Below are 21,109 nucleotides of genomic sequence, written 5' to 3' on the forward strand. Positions count from 1 at the left end.
TAGATGACCCTGGGAGGTACCTTCCAATTCAATGATTCTATGATTCTTTTTGTCCCGTGTCTGCCTCCCCCCCCCCCCACTTTATTACACTCTTTCCCAAACCTGGTTTGGTTACAATCTTGTGGAAAAGACTGCAGTAAAAGCACTGTATGCTGTGTGGATAGTCAGGAGTGCATATTTGCAATTTCCACCCTGATTGGTACCATTTCCCTTGCTTCAGTCCCCGTAGCTGCTGCCACCCCCCACCCCCAGTGTATAACCAAAGGACTTATTTTTTAAAAAGTGATAGTTGAGACATTGGTGTAGACCTCCAGCAACACTTGGGGGGGGGCAGGTTGGCAGCACTGAGGGACTGAGGCAAGGAATATGCAGGGGAAACTACCATGTGGATTCTCCATTGCCTCTGTGAAGATGAAAAATCATCACTGTATGAACACATGATGCTGCCTTTTGCTGAGTCAGACCATTGGTCCATCAAAGTCGGTATCGTCTGTTCAGACGAGCAGCAGTTATGCAGGGTCTTACGCAGAGGCTTTTCGCATCGCCTGCTACCTGGTCCTTTCAAATGGAGATGCTGGAGATTGAACCTGGGACCTTCTGCATGCAAAGCAGGTACTCTACCACTGAGCCCTGGCTTATAGCACCCTTATGGAGAATTCTAAGCATCTTCATTGTGGTACAGTCCCCAGAGGAGGAATTGGGAGGTGGTAATCTGTGAAAGTGAAACTGATTTAAAACTGGTATGTGTGTAGTGGGGCTAATTTGTGTGTCTATTATGTGCCATCAAGTCGCTTCCAACTTATGGTGACCGTACGACTCCAGAATGTCCTATCATTAACAGCCTTGTTCAGGTCTTGCAAAGGGAAGGCCGTGGCTTCCTTTATTGAATCAAGCCATCTCATTTTGTGTTTTCCTCTTTTCCTACTGCCTTCTGCTTTTCCTAGCATTATTGTCTTTTCCAGTGAGACTTGTCTTCTCATTATGTGACCAAAATACAATAGCCTCGGTTTCATCATTTTAGCTTCTAGGGAGAAATCAAGCTTGATACGATCTAGAACCCGCTTATTTGTCTTTTTGGTGGTCCATGGTATCCATAAACTCTCCTCGATCACCGCATTATAAATGTGTCAATTTTCTTCCTGTCGGCTTTCTTTTCTGTTTAACTTTCATATCCATGCATAGTAATGGGGAATACCACAGTGTGAATTGTCTTGATCCTCAGAGACATTTCCTTGTCTTTAAGGGTATTTTCTAGTTTCTTCATGGCTTCCTCCATGTTCCTTCCAAGTCTTAATCTCCTTCTGGTTGATGATTGAGCCAAGGAATAGAAAATATTTTAACAATTTCAATTTCTTCATTGTCAGCCTTAAACTTTTGTAATTCCGCAGTGGTCATTACTTTTGTCTTCTTGATGTTCAGCTGTAATTCTGCTTTGGCACTTTCTCCTTTAACCTTTATCAGTAGGCATCTCAGTTCTTCACTGTTTTCTGCCAGTAATGTAATGTCATCTGAATATTTCAAATTGTTAATGTTCCTTCCACCCGTTTTCACTCCATCTTCATCTAAATCCAGTCCGGTTTTCCTTATGATATGCCCGCATATAGGTTGAACAGATAGGGTTGTGAGAGAATCCGTCCCCTCCAGAGTGATCTCTGCCAGCTCTGTCATTTAAAACTATGCTTCTCGACTAACATTTCGTCTCCTGGCACGTGAAATACATGTGTAAAAAGTATTGTGTAGAGAGGCTCTGTATCTTTGTTTTCGAGCAGTATCTTTTATTAAGGTTGGATGTTTGGTCTTTGGCACATTTTTATTCATGGCTAAGCCTAGAGCGAAGACTGGAAGGAAAGTTATTTGGGGCTCTAATTTGTTGGGGTACTCCCCCCATCAATTTTGCCTGTCTGGACTGAAAGCTGTCTTGTGCAACTTCACCCAAGTAGCTGTCAGATGGTGATGGCTTTTGGCAAGTCATTAATCAACCAAGCTGTCCTGTGACCTAGAAGTAAAAAAGCTCAGTGTCCTGTTACCAATCCCCTGAGCCTATGTTGATTACATTTCCTAAGACATGGTGCTAAACTGCATGTATACAAATCAAGTCTTTCATTATGCTCTGGGTCTGAATCTGGGTTACGATGCCACAGTCAACAGTGGATGACCTTGATAAATGCTTGCTCCTTGGCGGTCCTCAGCTGCCTGCAAAGTGTGTGGGAGGGAGGAGGGGGGTTGCAATCAGAGGAATCCTGTGATTGAAACATCTCAAATATCTCACTCCTTCCACTGAACCCCACAATTACCCACATTCAGAAGTCACAGGCTGAATGCCTCCTAAGCATCATAGAGAGGGAATGTACAGAGCTCTTTTATGGATTTTTATCATTCCGTTTTTAATCTTTAATACCTCTGTAGTCTTGGTTTTCCCCTTTCATTTTGTTCCCGGCAGGCCATCAAATTTGGCGATGCAAAAGAAAAGCAACAAATACAAAACCCTCTAAAACCAAAATAATAAGGATTAATTCTTGCCTTTTGCCTGGTTTACATTCCCATCAATCATACAACAGAGAGATCCCAAATCCCTGACAATGGTGGCGTCATTCAATCACTCTGGGTTTGACTCTGAGAATTACTGATGCCTTTTGCTTTTCTCTCCCTGCCTATAATACCAGGGAAGGGGACTAGAGAAATGAAAGAAAATAAATGTTGGATTCCTGAAAAACCGCTGGATCAGAAAGAGAGGAGGTTGATCATCAGTTTCATAGCTAGTTTGGTGTAGTGGTTAAGAGCGGCAGGGCTCTAATCTGGAGAACCAGGTTTGATTCCCCACTCCTCCGCTTAAAGCCAGCTGCATGACCTTGGGTCAGTCACAGCTCTCTCAGAGCTCTCTCAGCCCCACCCACCTCACAGGGTGATTGTCGTGAGGATAATAATAACACATTTTGTAAACTGCTCTGAGTTAAGTTGTCCTGAAGGGCAGTATATAATTCAAATGTTGTTGTTGTTGTTATTATTGCTGCCATCTCTGGAGGTGTTTAGAACAAGACCATTTTATTTGTTACGGCTTTTAATGAAGTATAGGCAGCATGCGTTTTTTAAGGGAGGAGGGCGTTATTTGGGATTTTATTGTGTTGTTGTTGGATTTGTAAACTGCTTTGAGCCATGGGGAAAGGTGTATATAAATGCTTTTAGCAAGTTTCTATATATGTTTTAACATTTGTGAGCTACGACACATATGCTTGAGGAAGGGGTTATGAGATTGCATTGTGGACCCAGGTAGCAGGTCAGGAACCAAAAGTCCCCACAGCCTCTGCACTGGGGCCTCTAGTGGTGTGGGGCCTCATTCATGGATGTCAAATGTAGGAAGAGCTGGCAGTGGTGTTTTTATAGGTGCTGCTAGCTGAAGCACTTCCTTGCTGCAAAAAGAGTCTTCCCTTGTCATGATGCATCTCGCAAAAGGGGAAGGCTTTTTCCTCCATAGGAAATTACCGTGGATAGTGGAATGGATCTGAGGGCTCCAGTTCACAATTTCCTTAAGCATTGGTCAGTGTTTCCTCTCTGTTTTTCAAGTCCCACCCCCCCATCTATTTATTTATCTTAAAAAATTCTAAGCTGCCATTCTATGCAATTCAAGGTCCCTAAAATGGTGCATATTAAAACGAAACATTAGATATGTTAAAAGCATTTAAATACATGTAAAATATTTAAAATGCTAAAATATAATATAAATGTATAAAAACATGCAAACAGGAAGAAGGGCTTATAAGAGTTAGTGAGGAGCAACAAACCAAACAAAAAAGCCTTCACCTGCTGGCAGAAGACGACGGCAGAGGGAGGGAGACAGTCGAATCTCCCTGAGGAGGGAGTTCCAGATCTTCAGTGCCACAACTGAGAGTCTCTCTACACGAGACATCTAACATGTGAAGAACACGGGTCAGCAGATGCAGTGTTAGCCAGAGAGGGCAGTTTAAAAAGAAAGAGCCGGCGGCAGGGCAAAGGCTTTGCTGTACAGTAGTGCTGTATGAAGGGGATGTGAAATGCCAGAAGGGAAACTTTAGCCCATTATAACCTCTCCAGGTCCAAGCCCGACTCTGGAAGGCAGCTCCAGCCCATTTCCATTCCTGGCTGTCCTCTAGTTGCGATCCCACACAGTTTTAGACAGGGCAGGTGAAACTGACAGAGCCTTCTGAGAGGCAAAGATAAAATTAACAAACCCTCTGAGGAGCGACCTCTGCCGGCTCTGTTTTTTAAAACTACGTTTCCCATCTAACATTGCATCTCCCTAAATGTGATGAACACATACCGAGGCGTCTTGTGTAGAGAGACTCTGAGAAGGACCTGTCTCATATTGCCAGAGTCATCCTCCCCCCGGCCCTGGAACTATGAACCTGCTCCTTCAGGGAGAGTGCAACCCCATCCAGAAGAGGAGATATTCCCATTTTTGGGTCAAATCTCACCCACCCACACCCACACACACACCAGTAGCACCTCTATTTTGTCATGGTTAAGTTTCAGCTTGTTAGCCCTCCTCCATGGACAGGTCTCACTCTCCTGTCCATCTCCTAGCACAGGTCATCCACCAGGGCAACCAAGGCTATTTCAGTTCCATTACCAGGCCTGAAAACAGACTGGAATGGGTCCAAACAATTTGCTCCTTTCAGGAATTTCATTCAGGAAGCTGACCAGCCAATTCTCAAACGGCTTACTCACCTGGCTAAGGTGGCCCAAACTGTAAGGCTTTATTGGCACTTCCAGTTCCCCTCTGAGGATTCTCTTCTGTGTTCTGTCTCTCAAAAGGTTCTTGTCGGAGCAGCAGTCCTCCAACATATTGCTGTAGATTCTCCACTGCCTTTCTATTTTTTTTTTTAAAGAGAGAGGTTTTCTAGTTAGCATTATTTATTTCTTTTTCCCTCAGCTCCCTGGGTGTCCTAACTATTGCAGGCAGCTCTTTTCTTTTGAGCAGTAGTGAGACCTCTGGGTTAAATAGCTAAAGAATAAATGGTTTTAAATAACATGACTGAAAATGGATTCCTCTGTTTAGTACCTTTAATTAAAGAGCTCTATTGTGGCAGTTTTCGCATTTTTTCCCCCTTGTTGATGTTGGCATGTTTTTCTTTTCTCAGATAGACAATTGGAGAAATTGTGCCTATTTTACATAAATCCTCTCTCTGTGTGTCGATATTACAAACACACATCTATTTTATATCAGCAACTGCAGTAGATTCCCTCAAGGAATCTTAAGAATCACGTTTTAGTGGGGGTGATGAGAACCATTCATTAGACATCCTCTAGCTGTCTTCACAGAACTACATTCCTTGGGGAAGAGGGAATTATTACCAAACCATTTTAAGTGGTGTAGATAAGGTCTCATTTCTTCCTTTTTAACTGAGCAAGATAGGTTAACAGGTATACTTGTTTTTGCTGTGATTTTTTAAAAGCAGAAAATACAAAGAGCCCTTAGGAAAATGCAATCAACAATTATCCCAAATTCATATATTTAAGGTGCTAAAAGTGCTCGGTGCGAGTAAGTCCATCATATGAATTGCTCCCTCATACAATTTGTCATACAACAAATATCAGCGATGGTATGAAATCACAAATTTCCTTTAGACCTCAGCGGTGGTATACAAGTCACAAAATTTCTACAAGCAGTACATGTAAACAGAACATAAGGTGCTTGGAAGCCCTAATAGTCCCGTATAAAGCCAGAATTTTCCACAAGAATGTAGCTTCCAGGTCATAGGAGTCTTCTCTTGAGTAATGTACGCTGCCTACGGGGTTCACTGGCATGCAAAAAGTCCAGTCCCATTTTGCCCTAAAGGCTTCTTCATAGGCAAGATATAGACCAAGTAATGGTCAATCTCATTCCACCATTGCAATTCCTTCCAGTCAATCTAGTGTCGACGAGCAAGATAGGTTAACAGGTATACTTGTTTTTGCTGTGATTTTTTAAAAGGCTGATCCTGCCAGGGGCCTTAGTGAAGTGAAAAACAATATGGCTGCGGAGGCCGTATTGGGGCTGATCCTCCTGCAGAGCAATAGATTTGTATTGAATGCTGTTCCTTCTCATAACATCTGGAGAAAACTGGAAAACTGTTTGTTACGGTTTCCAGTTCTGGATTGGGAAATTCCTGGAAATGTGGAGATGGTGCTTTTTGGTGGATTTTGGGGAGGGGAGGGACCTGAGTGGGGTATAATGCCATGGGATCCACCCTCCAGAGCCTCCATTTCCTCTAGAGGAACTGATTTCTGTCATCAGTCGTAATTCTGTTTTTTATTTTATTTTTATTTTATTTACGTCGCTTATAGTCCGCCTTTCTCACTGAGACTCAAGGTGGATTACATAGTACGAGATTAGCACAGTCAATATCAAGGACATTCCAATCAACAATGCCACATGGTAAATAAATGTAAGTTTACAGCGACATAACGTTGGCAAAAATCCAATACAAAGTTGAAGAAATGCTGCAACAGAGCATAAGGAATTCTGGGACTGACATTAGACAACATAGAACTACCCAGTAAGGTCATACATAAAGCAACAGGTAGTCCATAGTGACAATAGATAGTACATAAGACAACATAGTGGTGAAGTCCCCAACTCGTGAGTGAGGCATCAGCCCTCCTTTCTGTGCAAAAGGCCCTTTTGAATCTCCAGGCCTCACTAATGTCCTTATATTACATGACACCTTCTATTTGCCTTGCACTGCACGATACTTCTATGACCCTGTCTTGTAAAGCACTGTGAGCTGTGAAGCTCTCATTCATTTCAGTTGGACAGTTGAACATCAATCTAGTTTTTCTTGAAAATATCACTATCATGATTTCAAGCGACCCATAGAGTCTCTCAGGTAAGAGAGGGAATTTAGAAGAAGGAGGTTAGAACTGAAAGGGGGATTGGTTACTGTTTGGCTTGCCTGGGATTGGTCAGTTGGGAGAGCTGTGCACCTGATTGGTGGAAATTTAAAAATTCGAAGGAAGAGGCAGTTAGGGCAGTTAGAGAACACTGAGGAAACAGGGAGTTGAAGAGACAGTGCTTGAAAAGCCAAGAAAAGTGTATACGGTAGATAGAAATGGAACAGAAATAGAGAGGTTATATTGTTTTCTAAATAGGGTTTATACTGGGACAGTTAAAAAAAATTTCTTTCTTTTTCCTGACTTGGTATACCTTAAAGTTGAATTTTCCCTTTCCCTAGGACTGGGCTGTATTAATTACCATACTATATTACTGTCTCCCAAAGTATGCTTGAGGATGCCTTTGGGGCAAAGAAACGTCAGGTGACAGCAATGCCCTGAATAGACCATGTATCACAGTTACGGCTCTTTTTTCAGTTTCTCCAGCTTAGATGTACTCATGATGTGCTCCAGGAAGCATTGCTGAACTTGACAGGGGTGGGAATGAGTGCGAAAGACTTGCCCGGAGTGAACAAGCTCAGCAGAGGTCAAAAACTGGGGACATGTTCCCTCCTGAGAGATTCCACTAATCTTTTCAAGACTCTTTCCCTTGAAATTCATTAAATGTTTAGACTTCTCCCCCACTCCCTGTATTATGTAAAATGGGACACCATCTGCACTCACCTAGCCAATTTGCAATTTTTAATCAATATTTTTTTGTTCAAAGTTTTTCAGACATTTTGCCCCCCAAAGAAGCCTTAAAGAAGATGGTTGTTGGGGGTTTTCCGGGCTGTATTGCCGTGGTCTTGGCATTGTAGTTCCTGGCGTTTTGCCAGCAGCAGTGGCTGGCATCTTCAGAGGTGTAGCACAAAAAGACAGAGATCTCTCAGTGTCACAGTGTGGAAAAGATGTAGGTCATTTGTATCTACTCAGGAGGGGTGGGACTGAGCTGAGTCATCCTGTAAGAGTTTCCCAGGGTGTGGAATGCTAATGGCGGGAGGCTTCACTGTATCCTGAGGAGGTTCTTTTGCATATGGATTGGTGTTTGATGTGCTAATCTTCTCTGCAGGGCTATTGTCGGGTGTGGAGTGTTTTGTTGGCCTGGTGTTTTTCAGAAGCCTTAAAGAACTCCATAAATACGTCCTGTAAGAAGTTGCTAGTGAAATGCACCGGAGTGACCATACATTACACCCTCCCCAACAGTGCTTGCTAAATACTGAGTGGGGCGAATTTCTCCTTTTTAAAAATAAAAGCAAGGCCAAGTATTTGCTGTCATTATTGGTAATTGAGAGAAAAGATGGGAGTTGTGCATGTACTTGCTGGTATTTGGAGGAAAATGTGTTCCTAGAGCTTAGCATAGATAGAGATAAAACGATTTCAATAACTAAAGCTCTGTGTAGATGCTAAGTGTTGCTCTAATGGATCTGGAGGAGATAATGAGCGTAAGGATAATGGTCTTTGGAGGCCAGGGAGTTGCAAATGTTATTGAATTAGCATTTGGGGTATGATGAAAACATTACTGACCCTCTTTCTAGCTGGATACAATGGAAAGAAGGCCATGTGGGCATGCTTAGCTGGCAGCTGAAAGAGCTGTCAGACTTTACATTCTGAACTTCCTGTTGTTTCATTCCAGACCCTGCCCGTGTGGTAAACATGCCACCTATCATATATGTTCCTGTTGGGATACATGGATACATTCGCTGCCCAGTTGAGGCAGAGCCGCCAGTGACCGTGGTCAAGTGGAACAAAGATGGACGCCCTCTGCACATTGAAAAGGTAAAGGGAGTTATTGGGGGGGTTTCTTTTTTTTTAAAAGGACTCTGAATGTGTTAATTATTGTAGTTTAAAGCAAATTGTCGCTCCCTCCATGTAGGAACACCCTTATATTAGACCTAGTTAATCCCCTTCCGTTGGGAGGGAAGGTGCCATGGTATAGTCTGATCTTGTTAGATCTTGGAAGCTAAGCAGGGTAGGTGTTTGGATGGGGGACCAACAAGAAGACTTTGCAGAGTAAGACAATGGCACACCATTGCCTTACTGTTTCTCACTTGCCTTGAAAGCTGTCCTTGGGCCAGCCATGCTCTTTCAGTCCAATCTACCTCACAGGGTGGTTTGGAAGTCAAAATGGGCTTTCTTGAACTCCTTGGAAGAAAGGATAAATAAGTAACATTCAGATATCTACCTAGTGCGTTTTATTAATAATAATTGATTATTAGACTTTTATCCCATCCTTCTTCCTAGGGGCTTAAGGTGAGGGACATAGTGCCCCCTGCTCCCTGTTATTTTCACAAGAACTCCCTGAGATAGGTTAGGCTGAGAGACGGTAACTGACCCAGTGAACTTTTGTGGCAGGTTCTCCATAGTCCTAGTCTGAGACTCTGACAGCTGCTCCTTACTGGCTGTGAGATTGTGTTTAGTGGAAGTATAGGGTAGATATTTTTCAAATAAATAAATATGCTCTGCTTACCATGGGAGGACACTCTCTTGGAGTTAAAGAACAGCCCAGTGTGCCTCCTCTCCATTCTTTAGTTTAATCAAGAGCAATCTTCCCATCTAAGGTCTTATAGGGAGTTCGTTTCTCTTGTCACTGTGGGAGATAAGCATCATTAATCTAACACCAATGGAGCTATAAAGTGTCATCCTGCAGTTGTTGCTATTTATGGGAATTTGGTGTTTAAAAGATCCTCTTTAACGAGACTTGGTCCTACAATTCCCTTGGTTTAAAAATCCTAGCCAGGACTTAATTCTTTTAAATATTTAAGTGGAATACTCAATATTTAGAGTGTGCTTTAAATATTAACAACTTAAAGGTTTTATTCTGAGAGTTTGAAATTGGAGTCATTTAGTAATGTGGCCTTTGATTTCAGCAGCGGTGGTGCTATTCATGGACACGACCCAGCCAAGATGGAGCACTTGGGAAAGCTGTAGATCTCCATGGGAGATCACATGGCTAAAGCCGCCATTACAGCAATGGAAGTTTACAGTACCTGAGGCTGCAACTCTATATGCATAAGAGCAGCTGGGCTGGATGAGACCAGTGAGTCTCATCTAGTTTAGCATGCTGTTTCAGTGGCCAACCAGATGCTTCCAGGTGGTCTACAAGCCAGGCAGAGCATCCAAAGCTGCCTTCTATAGTTACTCATCCCACCACTAGTATTCAGATGGCTACTGTCTCTGGACCTGGAGCTTCCATTTTGTCATTGTGGTTCATAGCTATTGATGGAATTGTCCTCCATGAGACTGCCAAATCTCCCTTTTAGTGTTTATCAGTACACCTAGTGGCGGTCAGTTCCACAAGTTAATTTATCTGAGTAAAGAAGTCCTTCTTATTTTGTCTCCTCACAAATGCAACCTGCACTCTACATCTGTACAATGACATGATGATAAATATTTACTTGAGAGCAAGCAGCATTGTGTCTGTGGAGCTTGTTTCTGAGTAAACATGTTCAGGGTTGCACCATAGTGATGTGTACAAATTACCTAATGGAAAGTTCCTATGCAGAGTTACTCCAATCTAAGCCAATTGAAATAAATGGCTTTAGACTGGTGTAACTCTGTATAGGATTGCAATGAAAATGAGCCCCTTTTTTCAGTAGTGGTGCCTCACCGAATGCCCTTCCCCTTGAAGCTTGCCTGGTGCTTAAATTCTGGGGCTTTTTAGGCTCCAAGCCAAAACATTTCTGTTTACCCAGGCTTTTAATTAAGTAGTTGATTTTTAAGCACTGTTTTAATCTGGAAATTAATTTTAAGCTGTCTGTGATCCCAGACCCCTCCTGCCCCTCAGCTCTCCCCAGACCCCCCTTGTCCTCCTACCTGCCATCCCTCCCCAGACCCCCCTGCCTGCCTGCCAGCCCTTCCCACCCCCCACCCTTCCCAGCCCCAGCTTTCTAGAACCTGTTGTATTTATTTACACAACAGGCTTTGTTTCTAGTGTTATATGAAAATTTAGAAATATAAAGATTACTGCCAACAGTGTCTCTGCCTCTTCCACCTGTTTAAAGAGTTTGAGGACGTGGTAGAAACTCCGAACCTGGATAGACCCTTAGTCTGATTTAGCATAGGTGGCTTCCCAAGTGTGGGGCTGGTACCAGGGTCAGTGCCTCACTGGTCTATGGGGAAGAGAGCAAGGAAACTGTATGAGAGAGGTAAGCTCTAGTAGGCTGGAACCAGGGTTGATTCTTTGGTTTGCTTTCAACAAGCCTTCGTCCTAGCTGTAATGATAATGGAACTAATTGGAGGTCCTTGCTTTTACATAAGCCCACATATGGCCATTCAATAGCTGTGGCTATTGAGCGTTACTGACCTGAGCTAGATTCAGACCAATGCCAAGAGGAGAAATTGTCCACATCTCATTAGCAGGGCTCTGTGTCAACATGTTTCCCCGAAGCAATACATCTGTGCTGTCCAAGTAGGCCAGTTACGATAACTGATCATCTCCCAGCCGACAGCAATGAAAGCGTTGCAAATGCAGTCCAAAATGTTGACAAGGGATTTTGTTTTTATGGATCTCCCTCGAATGCAAGAAACCTCCATTCTGTTTGGTACTTCTCAGTGTTCACCTGGTTTGATGCCTTACTTTCTGCCTACAGCTTTTCATCTTGGCAAAAAGGTAGGGATGCGACCAGATTTTGCAAGTCTGCTGGTTTAATTCAAATATTCCTCTTTTCACTGTTGCTTTTCTGTGGTGTTTGTACATAAAAACAGCACGAAAGTGGCATATAGGAAACAAAACAACCGCCAATGGCAATGACGGAACTGAGGCAAAACAAAAATCCACGAGAGTGTATTTATCTACTTAATTTATACCCTACCCTTTTCCCCAGTGGGGACACAAAGCGGCTTCTCTTCACCTCTATTTTATCCTCAGAACAATCCTATGAGATAGGTTAAGCAGCAAGGCAAAGTCGTCCATGAAATAAAGATGGAATAGGGTTTTGGGGGAGCAGTTATGATATTTCCAGTCAAGGATGACTCAAACAGCTTTTGTAAACTTCTGAAGGTTTGGGTGGGTTTTAGAAAGTGTTAGTTCTTTTCCTCCACAAACTGAAATGGGTTCTATAGTTTGTTTCAGGAATGCACAGAGAAGCCTAGTGCCTTTAGGGGATATAACCAGGCTATGCTTTGCATATTCCAACTCTTGTTGAGTGATGGGACCCCTCGTTGTGTTTGTAGTCTCTGAACATGAAGGCGGAGGATTTCTAGAAAGGCCTGGGAACCAGAACTTGTTGGAATGCAATTTGTTCCACTGTGAAAATAATAGTGATATCTTGGCTTCGGGCCTCCATTTTGGTTGGGAAACCCCATCCCTATATCTGACATGTTGTGTTAGGAAGGTGTGGATAATTTTCAGTTTCAGCTTCTTAAGTTGGGGACAAGAGCGAGACAAGAGCGGTAGATTAGAAGGAATACAACTGCAGAACCCTGTTATTCAGACCAGTGAACCAGCCGGATCTTGTTTAGGGGCCAGTTGACCACATGACCTGCCCTGGTGGATTGTTATTAAAAATAAGGCTTCTTTCCTCATCTGCCTGGTTTCTACCACCATTTCCCCTTTTGGTGAGATCAGGGTTAGGGCATATTGCCTGTCTCTCCACCTGATAGCTCTTCCATCCCAGATTCAGTGTCTGCTGCTCAAATTTATACAGGCAGAGATAAGTATGGGATTTCTTTTTAAGTATTTCACAGGAGCCATTGATCATTCTTGTATTGAAATCCATGCTGAGAATAACGCACCTACCATATTTCAAGATAATACTTGTTTTTCTTCTAAAGATCTTTTCCCCTTACAAAGTAAAAGCAGTGAGGTTAGGGTGATTTTGAGCAGAAAACAGCAAAAAGAAAAGAGAGAGAAAAGCTCTTCTCACTTGCTGGCATTCTGTTTAAAACTGCAAACTTAGTGGCTCATCATCTCTGTGTGTGAGTGTAAGATAAAAGCAGCCATAACATGGAAAACCTGGAATGATACGTCATTCTTCTCTTAGACAGTAGGTGTCCCTTAGTGTTTGCTGCACAAATAGAACTGTAGCAGCATCTTTTGACCCATTATAACTGTATTGCAACAAAGCATATTTTAAATGTCAGCTGATGGCAAAAGGAGAGACAAAGACACTTTAAAAACTCCAGACCAGACAACCCACTCGTTTAAACAAATGCCTGCAGCTAAATCAGGTAATTAGCCAAAGGAAAAAGAAAAGACGTTTTATGTATTGATCATGTGACAGTCCTCCTAAAATTGTGATGTCTCATCTCCTGTCTCGCTTGTGCAGTTTTCTGGCTGGAGTCTAATGGAAGATGGCTCAATTCGAATAGAAGAGGCAACAGAAGAAGCTCTCGGCACATACACCTGCGTGCCTTATAATGCCCTGGGTACAATGGGCCAGTCCCCCCCTGCCCGACTGGTACTGAAGGTATCTCACCTACTGATCTGTGACTATTCTGAAAATCTTATGAACCACATACAAACACTTCAGCCAAATGCCAGGTGCCGGGACAGAAAAACTTTGTGTATTGAAAGGAGTCCCAGGGGTTACACTGCATAGCTCTGGTTCCGGAATTGGATCAACTCAACAGAAGAGAGAGAAGAACTTGCAAAAAAAAATACTGGTTTATGGAAATTTTAGCTATTGGTTCTGAGCAGCTCTGATTTCTGAAATGTAGCCCTTCTGGCTATTGTCTCTGCTGCCAAGATGAGCAATTCTAATTCTGAAAAGCATAAAAAGCACAAAAAGCCTAGCAAAAGGAGGGACTGTGTGCAGTCGTTGGGGATGTATTCAGTGGAGAGGGCAGTATTTAGAGTCACCTTGGTTGACTCTTTGTGCATGGGAATGGGGCACGCGTTTGTTTATTTACTTTATAGTCTGCTTTTCTCACTGAGATTCAAACAGTGCAATAGCAACAGCATAAGATATAAAATGAACACTGTAATGAGACTGGAATATAAAGTTAGCAAACAATGCAATAAAAAGTGACATAAGAAATGCAAAAACTGGATTACAGGAATAGAAAACAATGCAGTAAAAACAAGAAATTCATACAGTGAACAAAGCCATAAACTGCAGCCTTTATCCCATTGTCAGAGCGCCCTAAATGATTCCATTTTGCTACAGCTTTGTTCCCTTTACAAAAAATGTTTGGGAGGGGTATATGAATAGTGGTATGTGGGCAAGTTCATGCGAGCAGGGTTGTGTGTGTGTGTGTGTGTGTGTGAGAGAGAGAGAGAGAGAGAGAGAGAATGTGTGTGTGTATGAAGGGGGAAAGGACTTGGAGAAAATATCACACATTTATGTTTGTGAATTTATAAAAGACACTTGTATGCTTTTAAAGTGTAATCTGTTAATGACTGCACTAGAAACTAGATGTTTAATTTGGCTTGAAGTTCCCAAATTAGTCAGCATCCCTATCTAATGCATACTTGGTTGCAGGCTCACCTAGAATGGTATGATTGATCTATTTTTTCCCTCCCTCCCCGCACCCGCTGCTGCAGGACCCACCCTATTTCACGGTGCTACCAGGCTGGGAGTACAGACAAGAGGCAGGGAGGGAGCTGTTGATACCCTGTGCTGCTGCAGGAGACCCTTTTCCTGTCATCGCCTGGAGAAAGGTACCCGGCCTGCCAGAAAAATCTGCAGTGCCTTTGGCTTTTGATGAATATTGCAGACAGAGAAGCCACACTCTGTCCCGGTAAGAGCAAACTGCAGGTGCAGCTGCTTTGCTTCAGGCTGTACCACTGCCGCCCTGTCCCGCAGGTGGGTGGGGGAAAACCAGCTCCTTGCAAGAAAGCATTAGAACAGCAAAACCCTTAGCAGCAGCATCTGCAAAATGAGCCGCTCCCCACCGCCTTGTCTTGCTGCTCTGTGCCGGTATCTACTGCAGGCCCTTCCCCTCTCAGGCTTCGTTTCCCACCGCTTCCGGCGCCACCTGCTCAGTGTGCAGGACAGACTTACCTCTTCATAACAGAATGTTGAGATAGTGCAGCCTGTGCACTTTTGTGGTGTGCAGGCTATGACACGTTACTAGAGTAGAGAGGGTCATAGTTAGTTGAGGAGAGGGGCTTCAAAGTCGAGGTTTTTTCCCTTCTCCTCCAGGGTATCTTCCTGAACTTTCGCTCCCATATCTAGTTGTTGTGGTTTGCATTACTCCATGCAAAAGAAAAAAAAAGTCCTGTAGGGTCAGACCAAAAGCCCTTCTAGTCCAGCATCCTTTCTTACAGTAGCCAGCCATGTAGTTCTGAGAAGCGCACAAGTTGGGTATGAAGGCAACAGCCCTTGACCGCATTGCATAATTCCCAGCAACGGTATTCTGAGTTATGCTGCCTCTGAATATGGAGGTTCCATGTAACCATGACTGATCATCACTGATGAATTGTTCCTCCATAATATATTTTTCAAACAGGCTTTTAAAGTCATCTAAGCCAGTGGCCAGTGCATAGCTAAGTTCCAGAAGTAATTCCATTATATGAAGAAGTACTTAGTTTTGCTTGTTTTGAATCGACTACTCCTCGGTTGAAAAGTATTCACGTTCTTCATGCCAATGCAACCATCTGTCCCCTCTCCCAGTTATTTCTTCCTGAACTGAAAAATCCCATCTTCCTCATATGGAAGGTGTCCGTGATCATCTGAAAAGTTGTGCTGAAAGCTTACGCTGGAATAAAAATGTGTTAGACCTTAATGTGCCAGATCAGTTCCTTTTGTTTTCTGTGCTATCTGCTGTATCTTGCTGGTTCTCAGCTGTGAGACTGAAGTAAGGAATCCTCAGGGGTCGTCATTTCCAAGAATTCCAGTGGTGGGACCTGCTTTACCATAGTTAGACTGTCTCCCTGTTATTGAGCCTTTGCAGGCATTAAGTTGGCGTCTCAGGTCTGGCTCATGCAATACATGGAATGAGGTGCAACTGAAAGATTGCAATTTCAAATGTTTAAAGCCTCTCGGCAGACAGAAAACTAGCACAGTAAGCAGAGAGGGGAGGTAGAACCTTGGTAGGCCTGTTTTCAGTTTGCTTGAAGGTTTTTATGGAGAGGAATGTTCAGAGCTGGAATCCACCACTGTCAATCTGAACTGGAGCAGTTCATTCTACCACCTCATTGTTCCCTTATTTGTCTGCATGTGTGAACCAGGCCTGAGACTACCACTCACTCCAGGAATAAAGTCAAAGTCCTTAGAGGAGCTGGGCAGTATCACATAACCTGCTCTAGCATATCAGTATAAAGAGGCTTTTTAACCAAAATGGGTTCCCTGTAATTATTTTTTTTGGCCTAAGTTGGTTGTGGCGTCAAGACTGAATCCTCACCTGACACCCCCTGCCCACTCTTTGAGCTTGAATCATACTAATGGCTTTTCAAGCCCTGTTGAGGCATATTCCCTCTCTGCTATACACACATTCTTTTCACAGCTGTGCTCACCACCTGTGGCCCCAGCTCGCCTTGTCCTCTTTGATCCTTTCCAAGATCTCATCATACCGTTTGTCTAGCGCTGGGCCTGCTGGACTCCTCTTTCACCCATGTCCTCTGGGATTCCTTGCCTGATGGCTTACTCTATCCATATCACCCCATAACATCCGTCTTTTCCCTCTTTGGTTTGCTCTAGTGAGAAAGGGAAAGGAAATTTTTTAAAACCTTTTCTGTCTGTTCCTAGAGCAAAAATGCTGTCCCAAGTAAATGGCAACCCTCGTTAGTTGTTTAGGATCATCTTCTATGGGAATGGAAAAACCTGAATTCCCAAAGCAGCCACAATGATTGCCGCATCATGCAGCCAACCTGAATGATGTCATGGCAATCACAGGCTAAATCCATAGGGCCATACTTCCATCTAGTGGCCAAAAGCAAAAACTGTGCAACAATTTGTTAATTTAAAAAAACACCTGTACTGTTTGAGAAACTGGATCATTCATTCATCCAGGGCTTTTTTTCAGTGGGAACGCGGTGGAACAGAGTTCCAGCACCTCTTAAAAATGGTCACATGGCTGGTGGCCCCTCCCCCTGATCTCCAGACAGAGGGGAAGTTTAGATTGCCCTCCATTGCGGAGGGCAATCTAAACTCCCCTCTGCAGATCAGGGGGCGGGGCCACCGGCTATGTGACCATTTTCTCTGAGGGCAATTTATACTTTTAAAAACTCCCCCCTTGTTCCAGCTGACCCAAAGTGATGTCATTGTGCGGTCCTGAGTTCCACCACTGAGTTCCACCACCTCTTTCCCCAGAAAAAAGCCCTGCATTCATCCATCATGGCCACTCCCCCTTGAAAACAAGAAAGAACTCTAGTAATTAATAGTTTTGTGAAATTAAAAATTCTTTGTTGGAGGTCCTTAATCCACAACACTGCAATTCTCAGGATTTCTGCAGTTAACAGTCATGGAAAGTATTGTGCAGATGAGCCTTTAATGAGGCATGCCTTCGGTGTTTCAGGCTCCAGATGGAATCAGCTGTCAGCTCTGATTTTCAAGGCTCATGGAATTAATATGCACACCTACAGCATTATACTTGTTATATAGGTTCAGTTTCTGTTTATCGAGTATATGCCTTTACCATACTTTGCTCATCCGTACGAAGTTATTTAAGGTTTTGCTTTGGCACTTTCTGTTGGTATCAATACATGCAATCTTTCAGGTTACGCTGAAGATCTTCACCCGGTCTCTGCCTTATGAAGAGTTCTGTGGAATTTTAAAGGCTCTGTACACTGACAGAAATCAGTTCAATAAAAGATGTAGTGGTATCTCTTTCCTGTTTGCTGGTATTATATCAGATATTTACATTATTCCTAGTGATCCATTTGTCTGAAAAAAATTAGTACACCTGATGTTCTAAGTTTGTCTTTGAATGCTCACCCATTGCCATTAAGTGGTAGACCTGGGGTTGCAGAAGCAGAACCCCTCCAGGTTTATCAATGACACCTGCACAGTAATTGCAGATTTTTTCAGAGATGGGCGGAAGCCCAGTTTGGCAGGGTGGGGCTCTGTATAACTCTTTTGGAAAACTAGGCTGGAGTTTGCAGAAGAAAGACTGCAATCCACATGTGAACCACTGTCTCATTCCTGGTAGACCTTCTGGCACCTTTTGGTTGCTGAGATTTTTTGCAAAGAATGCAGGACTATATTGACCTTGGTCTGACCCTGCAAAGCACTTCTAGGGTTTCTAAGCAAGAGTGTAATCCAAGGATCATTGGGATTAAATAATTATGCCCCAACTGTTTAGACAGCCCAGGTATACATTCCAGGTTTGGAAATTTTAAAGCAACCTATATCACTCTTAAGTCCCAGTTTGTTTTGCTTTTAATGGTAGGGAAGGTGTCTGAACTTCACTATCCCAGTCATAAGCATCCTTGGACCCAGTAGTAGAGTAAGGGCCTTTTTGCCATGTCCCTCCTTTCCGTGTTGTGACTGGTTCCCACCCCCTTTCTTGTCTTTTTACAACTACTTGTTTGCAGACTATATCTGTGCAACAAAGCACTTCCGTGTGCAACTCACAGATTCCATCCCTTGCTCTGCCTCTGCTTGTTTTTGCTACACTTTGTTCTGCAAGCCTTTTTTTTTTTGTTTCTCGAGCCTACCAGTTCTGCTCCCTGCTACTTTCCCCACACTTACCTTACCCATCCAGACTATGAGCCAAAACACACGTTAAGAAATACCCACGTTCAGCACGTGTTCTCTTACCTCAAGGTTTGCCGGGATCTGTAGGCGTCCTGGAAGCTTAAAGTTTAGCATTTACAGAGCAGCAAAAAGGGGAAGGGAAATACAGGCGCCTGTATTTTAAGCTTTAAGCTTCCAGGACGCCTTTAAGCTTCCAGGACGCTTACAGATCCTTTAAGCTTCCAGGACTTTAAGCTTCCAGGACCCCTACAGATCTTTAAGCTTCCAGGACGCCTACTTTAAGCTTCCAGGATGCCTACAGATCCCGGCAAACCTTGAGGTAAGAGAACAAGTTTAGCATTTACAGAGCAGCAGAAAGGGGAAGGGAAATACAGGCGCCTGTATTTCCCTCCCTGCTGCTCTGTAAATGCTAAACTTTAAGCTTCCAGGACGCCTTCAGATCCCGGCAAACCTTGAGGTAAGAGAACACGTGCTGAACCTAGGTATTTCTTAACGTGTGTTTTGGCTCTGTCTCTGGGGAACTGACCATAGCCTGACTCTCAGGGCTACCAAATTTGCATCACCTTTTGTTAGATGCCTCAATGTGGCCCCAGCAGGGAGGGCCTGGGATACCTCCAGGGTGTGTCACCCTGTTCCCATGCCCTTGCAACGTGCCTCTGAGTTGTGTTTTTTTCCCTTCCTTTCCCTGTGCTTTCTCTGTTGTTTGACCAAGGTAGGGAAGCCCAGTAGAAGCAAGCACAACACCCTTCCAAGCGGCAGCCTGCAATTCAGATCTCTCAGTAAGGATGACCACGGAGAGTGGGAATGTGTCGCCACCAACATAGTCACAAGCATTACAGCTAGCACTCATCTGACAGTCATCGGTAGGTATAAAACGGTTTGAAAGTTTCGTTGGCATTTCTAACACTTTGACCATAAAAAAGATACTGCAAATATTTGTGATTCCCCCCTCCTGGAGTGAAGAACCTGTGTTTGTTACTGAAGTGTAGGATCTTTAATATGCAATACGTTTGCAAATTGCCCTGTGTACAAAAAACAAAACAAAACACAGTCTTGTGTAGTAAAGTTAGTTGTGCAACAGTGGTTCAGAATAACACATGAGAAATAGTCTGCTCATGATATGTTGCAGTGCACTTTTGAATGGTGAACTGTAGTGATTTAGGAGTCACAGAAATCTGATCAGCGCAAAATTTGCGTACCTGCTTTTACAGAAAGGTAATTCAGACATGTGCGGGAAGTGTTCTGCAAGACAGAAACATTTACAAAAAGAAATGGGTACCCTTTGTACATCTTTGTGAAATCACTGTTCCAAAAGGAAGTGAAGTTGGCAGCGTTGGGATACCATACCCCCGGTGGGGGCAGGGGATCCCCCGCCCCCACCCCTCACACCCTGCCCCCACTTACCTGGCCGGCGGGGGGGGAGGTGCCTTCTGTGCGCACTCCCTTGTGGTGCTGTGCACTCCTGTGCGCAGCAGCCGCCTGGATTGGCCCAGTTTGGCCTGGATTGGGGCCGCAGCGGAGCGTCCCTGCGCTCTGCAGCAGCTCAAAACGGGCCCAATCCTTGCCCAAAAGGGGCTGTTTTCGGCGCTGTGGAGGGCAGGAGCTCTCCTGCGCTCTGCAGCAGCTCAAAATGTGCCCAATCACTGCCAAAACGGGCCTGAAACGAGTCCATTATGGTGCGGATTGGGCCCGTTCGGCTGCGGAGCATGGGCGCACTCGGGGGGGGGGCTGCGTGCAGTGTGATGACATCACTTCCTGGAAGTGACGTTTGCACGCGTGCGCGTGCCCTCCCCCCCAGAAATGTGAGTGCCAGGCCCCAATCCTGCCGCTGGGAGGTTGAGGGGGCCTGGTAACCCTATGGTAGCAGACTGTACTGAAATCCAAAGAAGTGGTGGAGAATAAAGTGATTGAATGGAGAAAATGGCAGCAAGGTCACAGAGGATGAAGGCTGAATACAGGCATCAAGGACATCATTATTTAGCAAGAGGAATTCCTGTGCTATAGTTGATATAGTGTGAAGAAAAATGGGGGTGGGGGGAGGCCGCATGGTAGAGCCCGATCTTGTCAGATATAGGAAGTTAAACAGGTCCAGTACTTGGATGGGGGACCATCAAGGAAAACTCTGCAGAGGAATGCAACAGCAAACCGCCTCTGCTTCACACTTGGCTTTAAAGTCCCTTGCTGGAGTCTCCATAAATTGATTGCAACTTGATGGCACATACATAAAAGGAGAATAGAAGGAGGGTTAGTATTGAGTTGGTGAGAATAATCTGGCAAAGTGAAATCTCATATGAATAACGAAAACAGAGAAGAAAGTTTAGGTGATTAGTTTCTGTCTCATCCTTATAGAATAGAATACAGTTTCTAGTTAAAAAAATAAATAAATGTGTGTATCACTAACAATATGTAAATTGCCGTTACAACAACAAACATTTCCATAAAACAACAAGCCAACAAATGACCATAAAACAGTAATAATCCATAAAGAATAATCAAATAATTAATAAAGATGTGGCTCCAAGTGAGACTAAATAGAGAAGATTAGAAAACTCTGTTGTGCCTGCCGTGAAGCTCTGGTTCATTATTCCATGTTTGTGTGTGTGTGAAGAATTTTTCTTTATTTAGGCTATAAACAGTAACATAAA

The 21,109-nt window shown here is 43.7% G+C and overlaps 1 protein-coding gene across 1 annotated transcript in view; it reads left to right on the forward strand.

The window, feature by feature from the left end:
- Positions 1–21,109, forward strand: part of IGSF9B (immunoglobulin superfamily member 9B) — a 117,868-nt gene that overhangs the window by 59,631 nt on the left and 37,128 nt on the right. Inside the window, exons 8-11 of the mRNA XM_054998006.1 lie at positions 8,519–8,661; positions 13,152–13,292; positions 14,369–14,485; positions 19,177–19,327. Coding sequence (XP_054853981.1) covers positions 8,519–8,661; positions 13,152–13,292; positions 14,369–14,485; positions 19,177–19,327 — 552 coding nt within the window. The remainder of the gene's footprint in view (positions 1–8,518; positions 8,662–13,151; positions 13,293–14,368; positions 14,486–19,176; positions 19,328–21,109) is intronic.

Source organism: Eublepharis macularius, chromosome 14 (genome assembly GCF_028583425.1).
Source record: "Eublepharis macularius isolate TG4126 chromosome 14, MPM_Emac_v1.0, whole genome shotgun sequence".
Classification (NCBI taxonomy): Eukaryota; Metazoa; Chordata; class Lepidosauria; order Squamata; family Eublepharidae; genus Eublepharis; species Eublepharis macularius.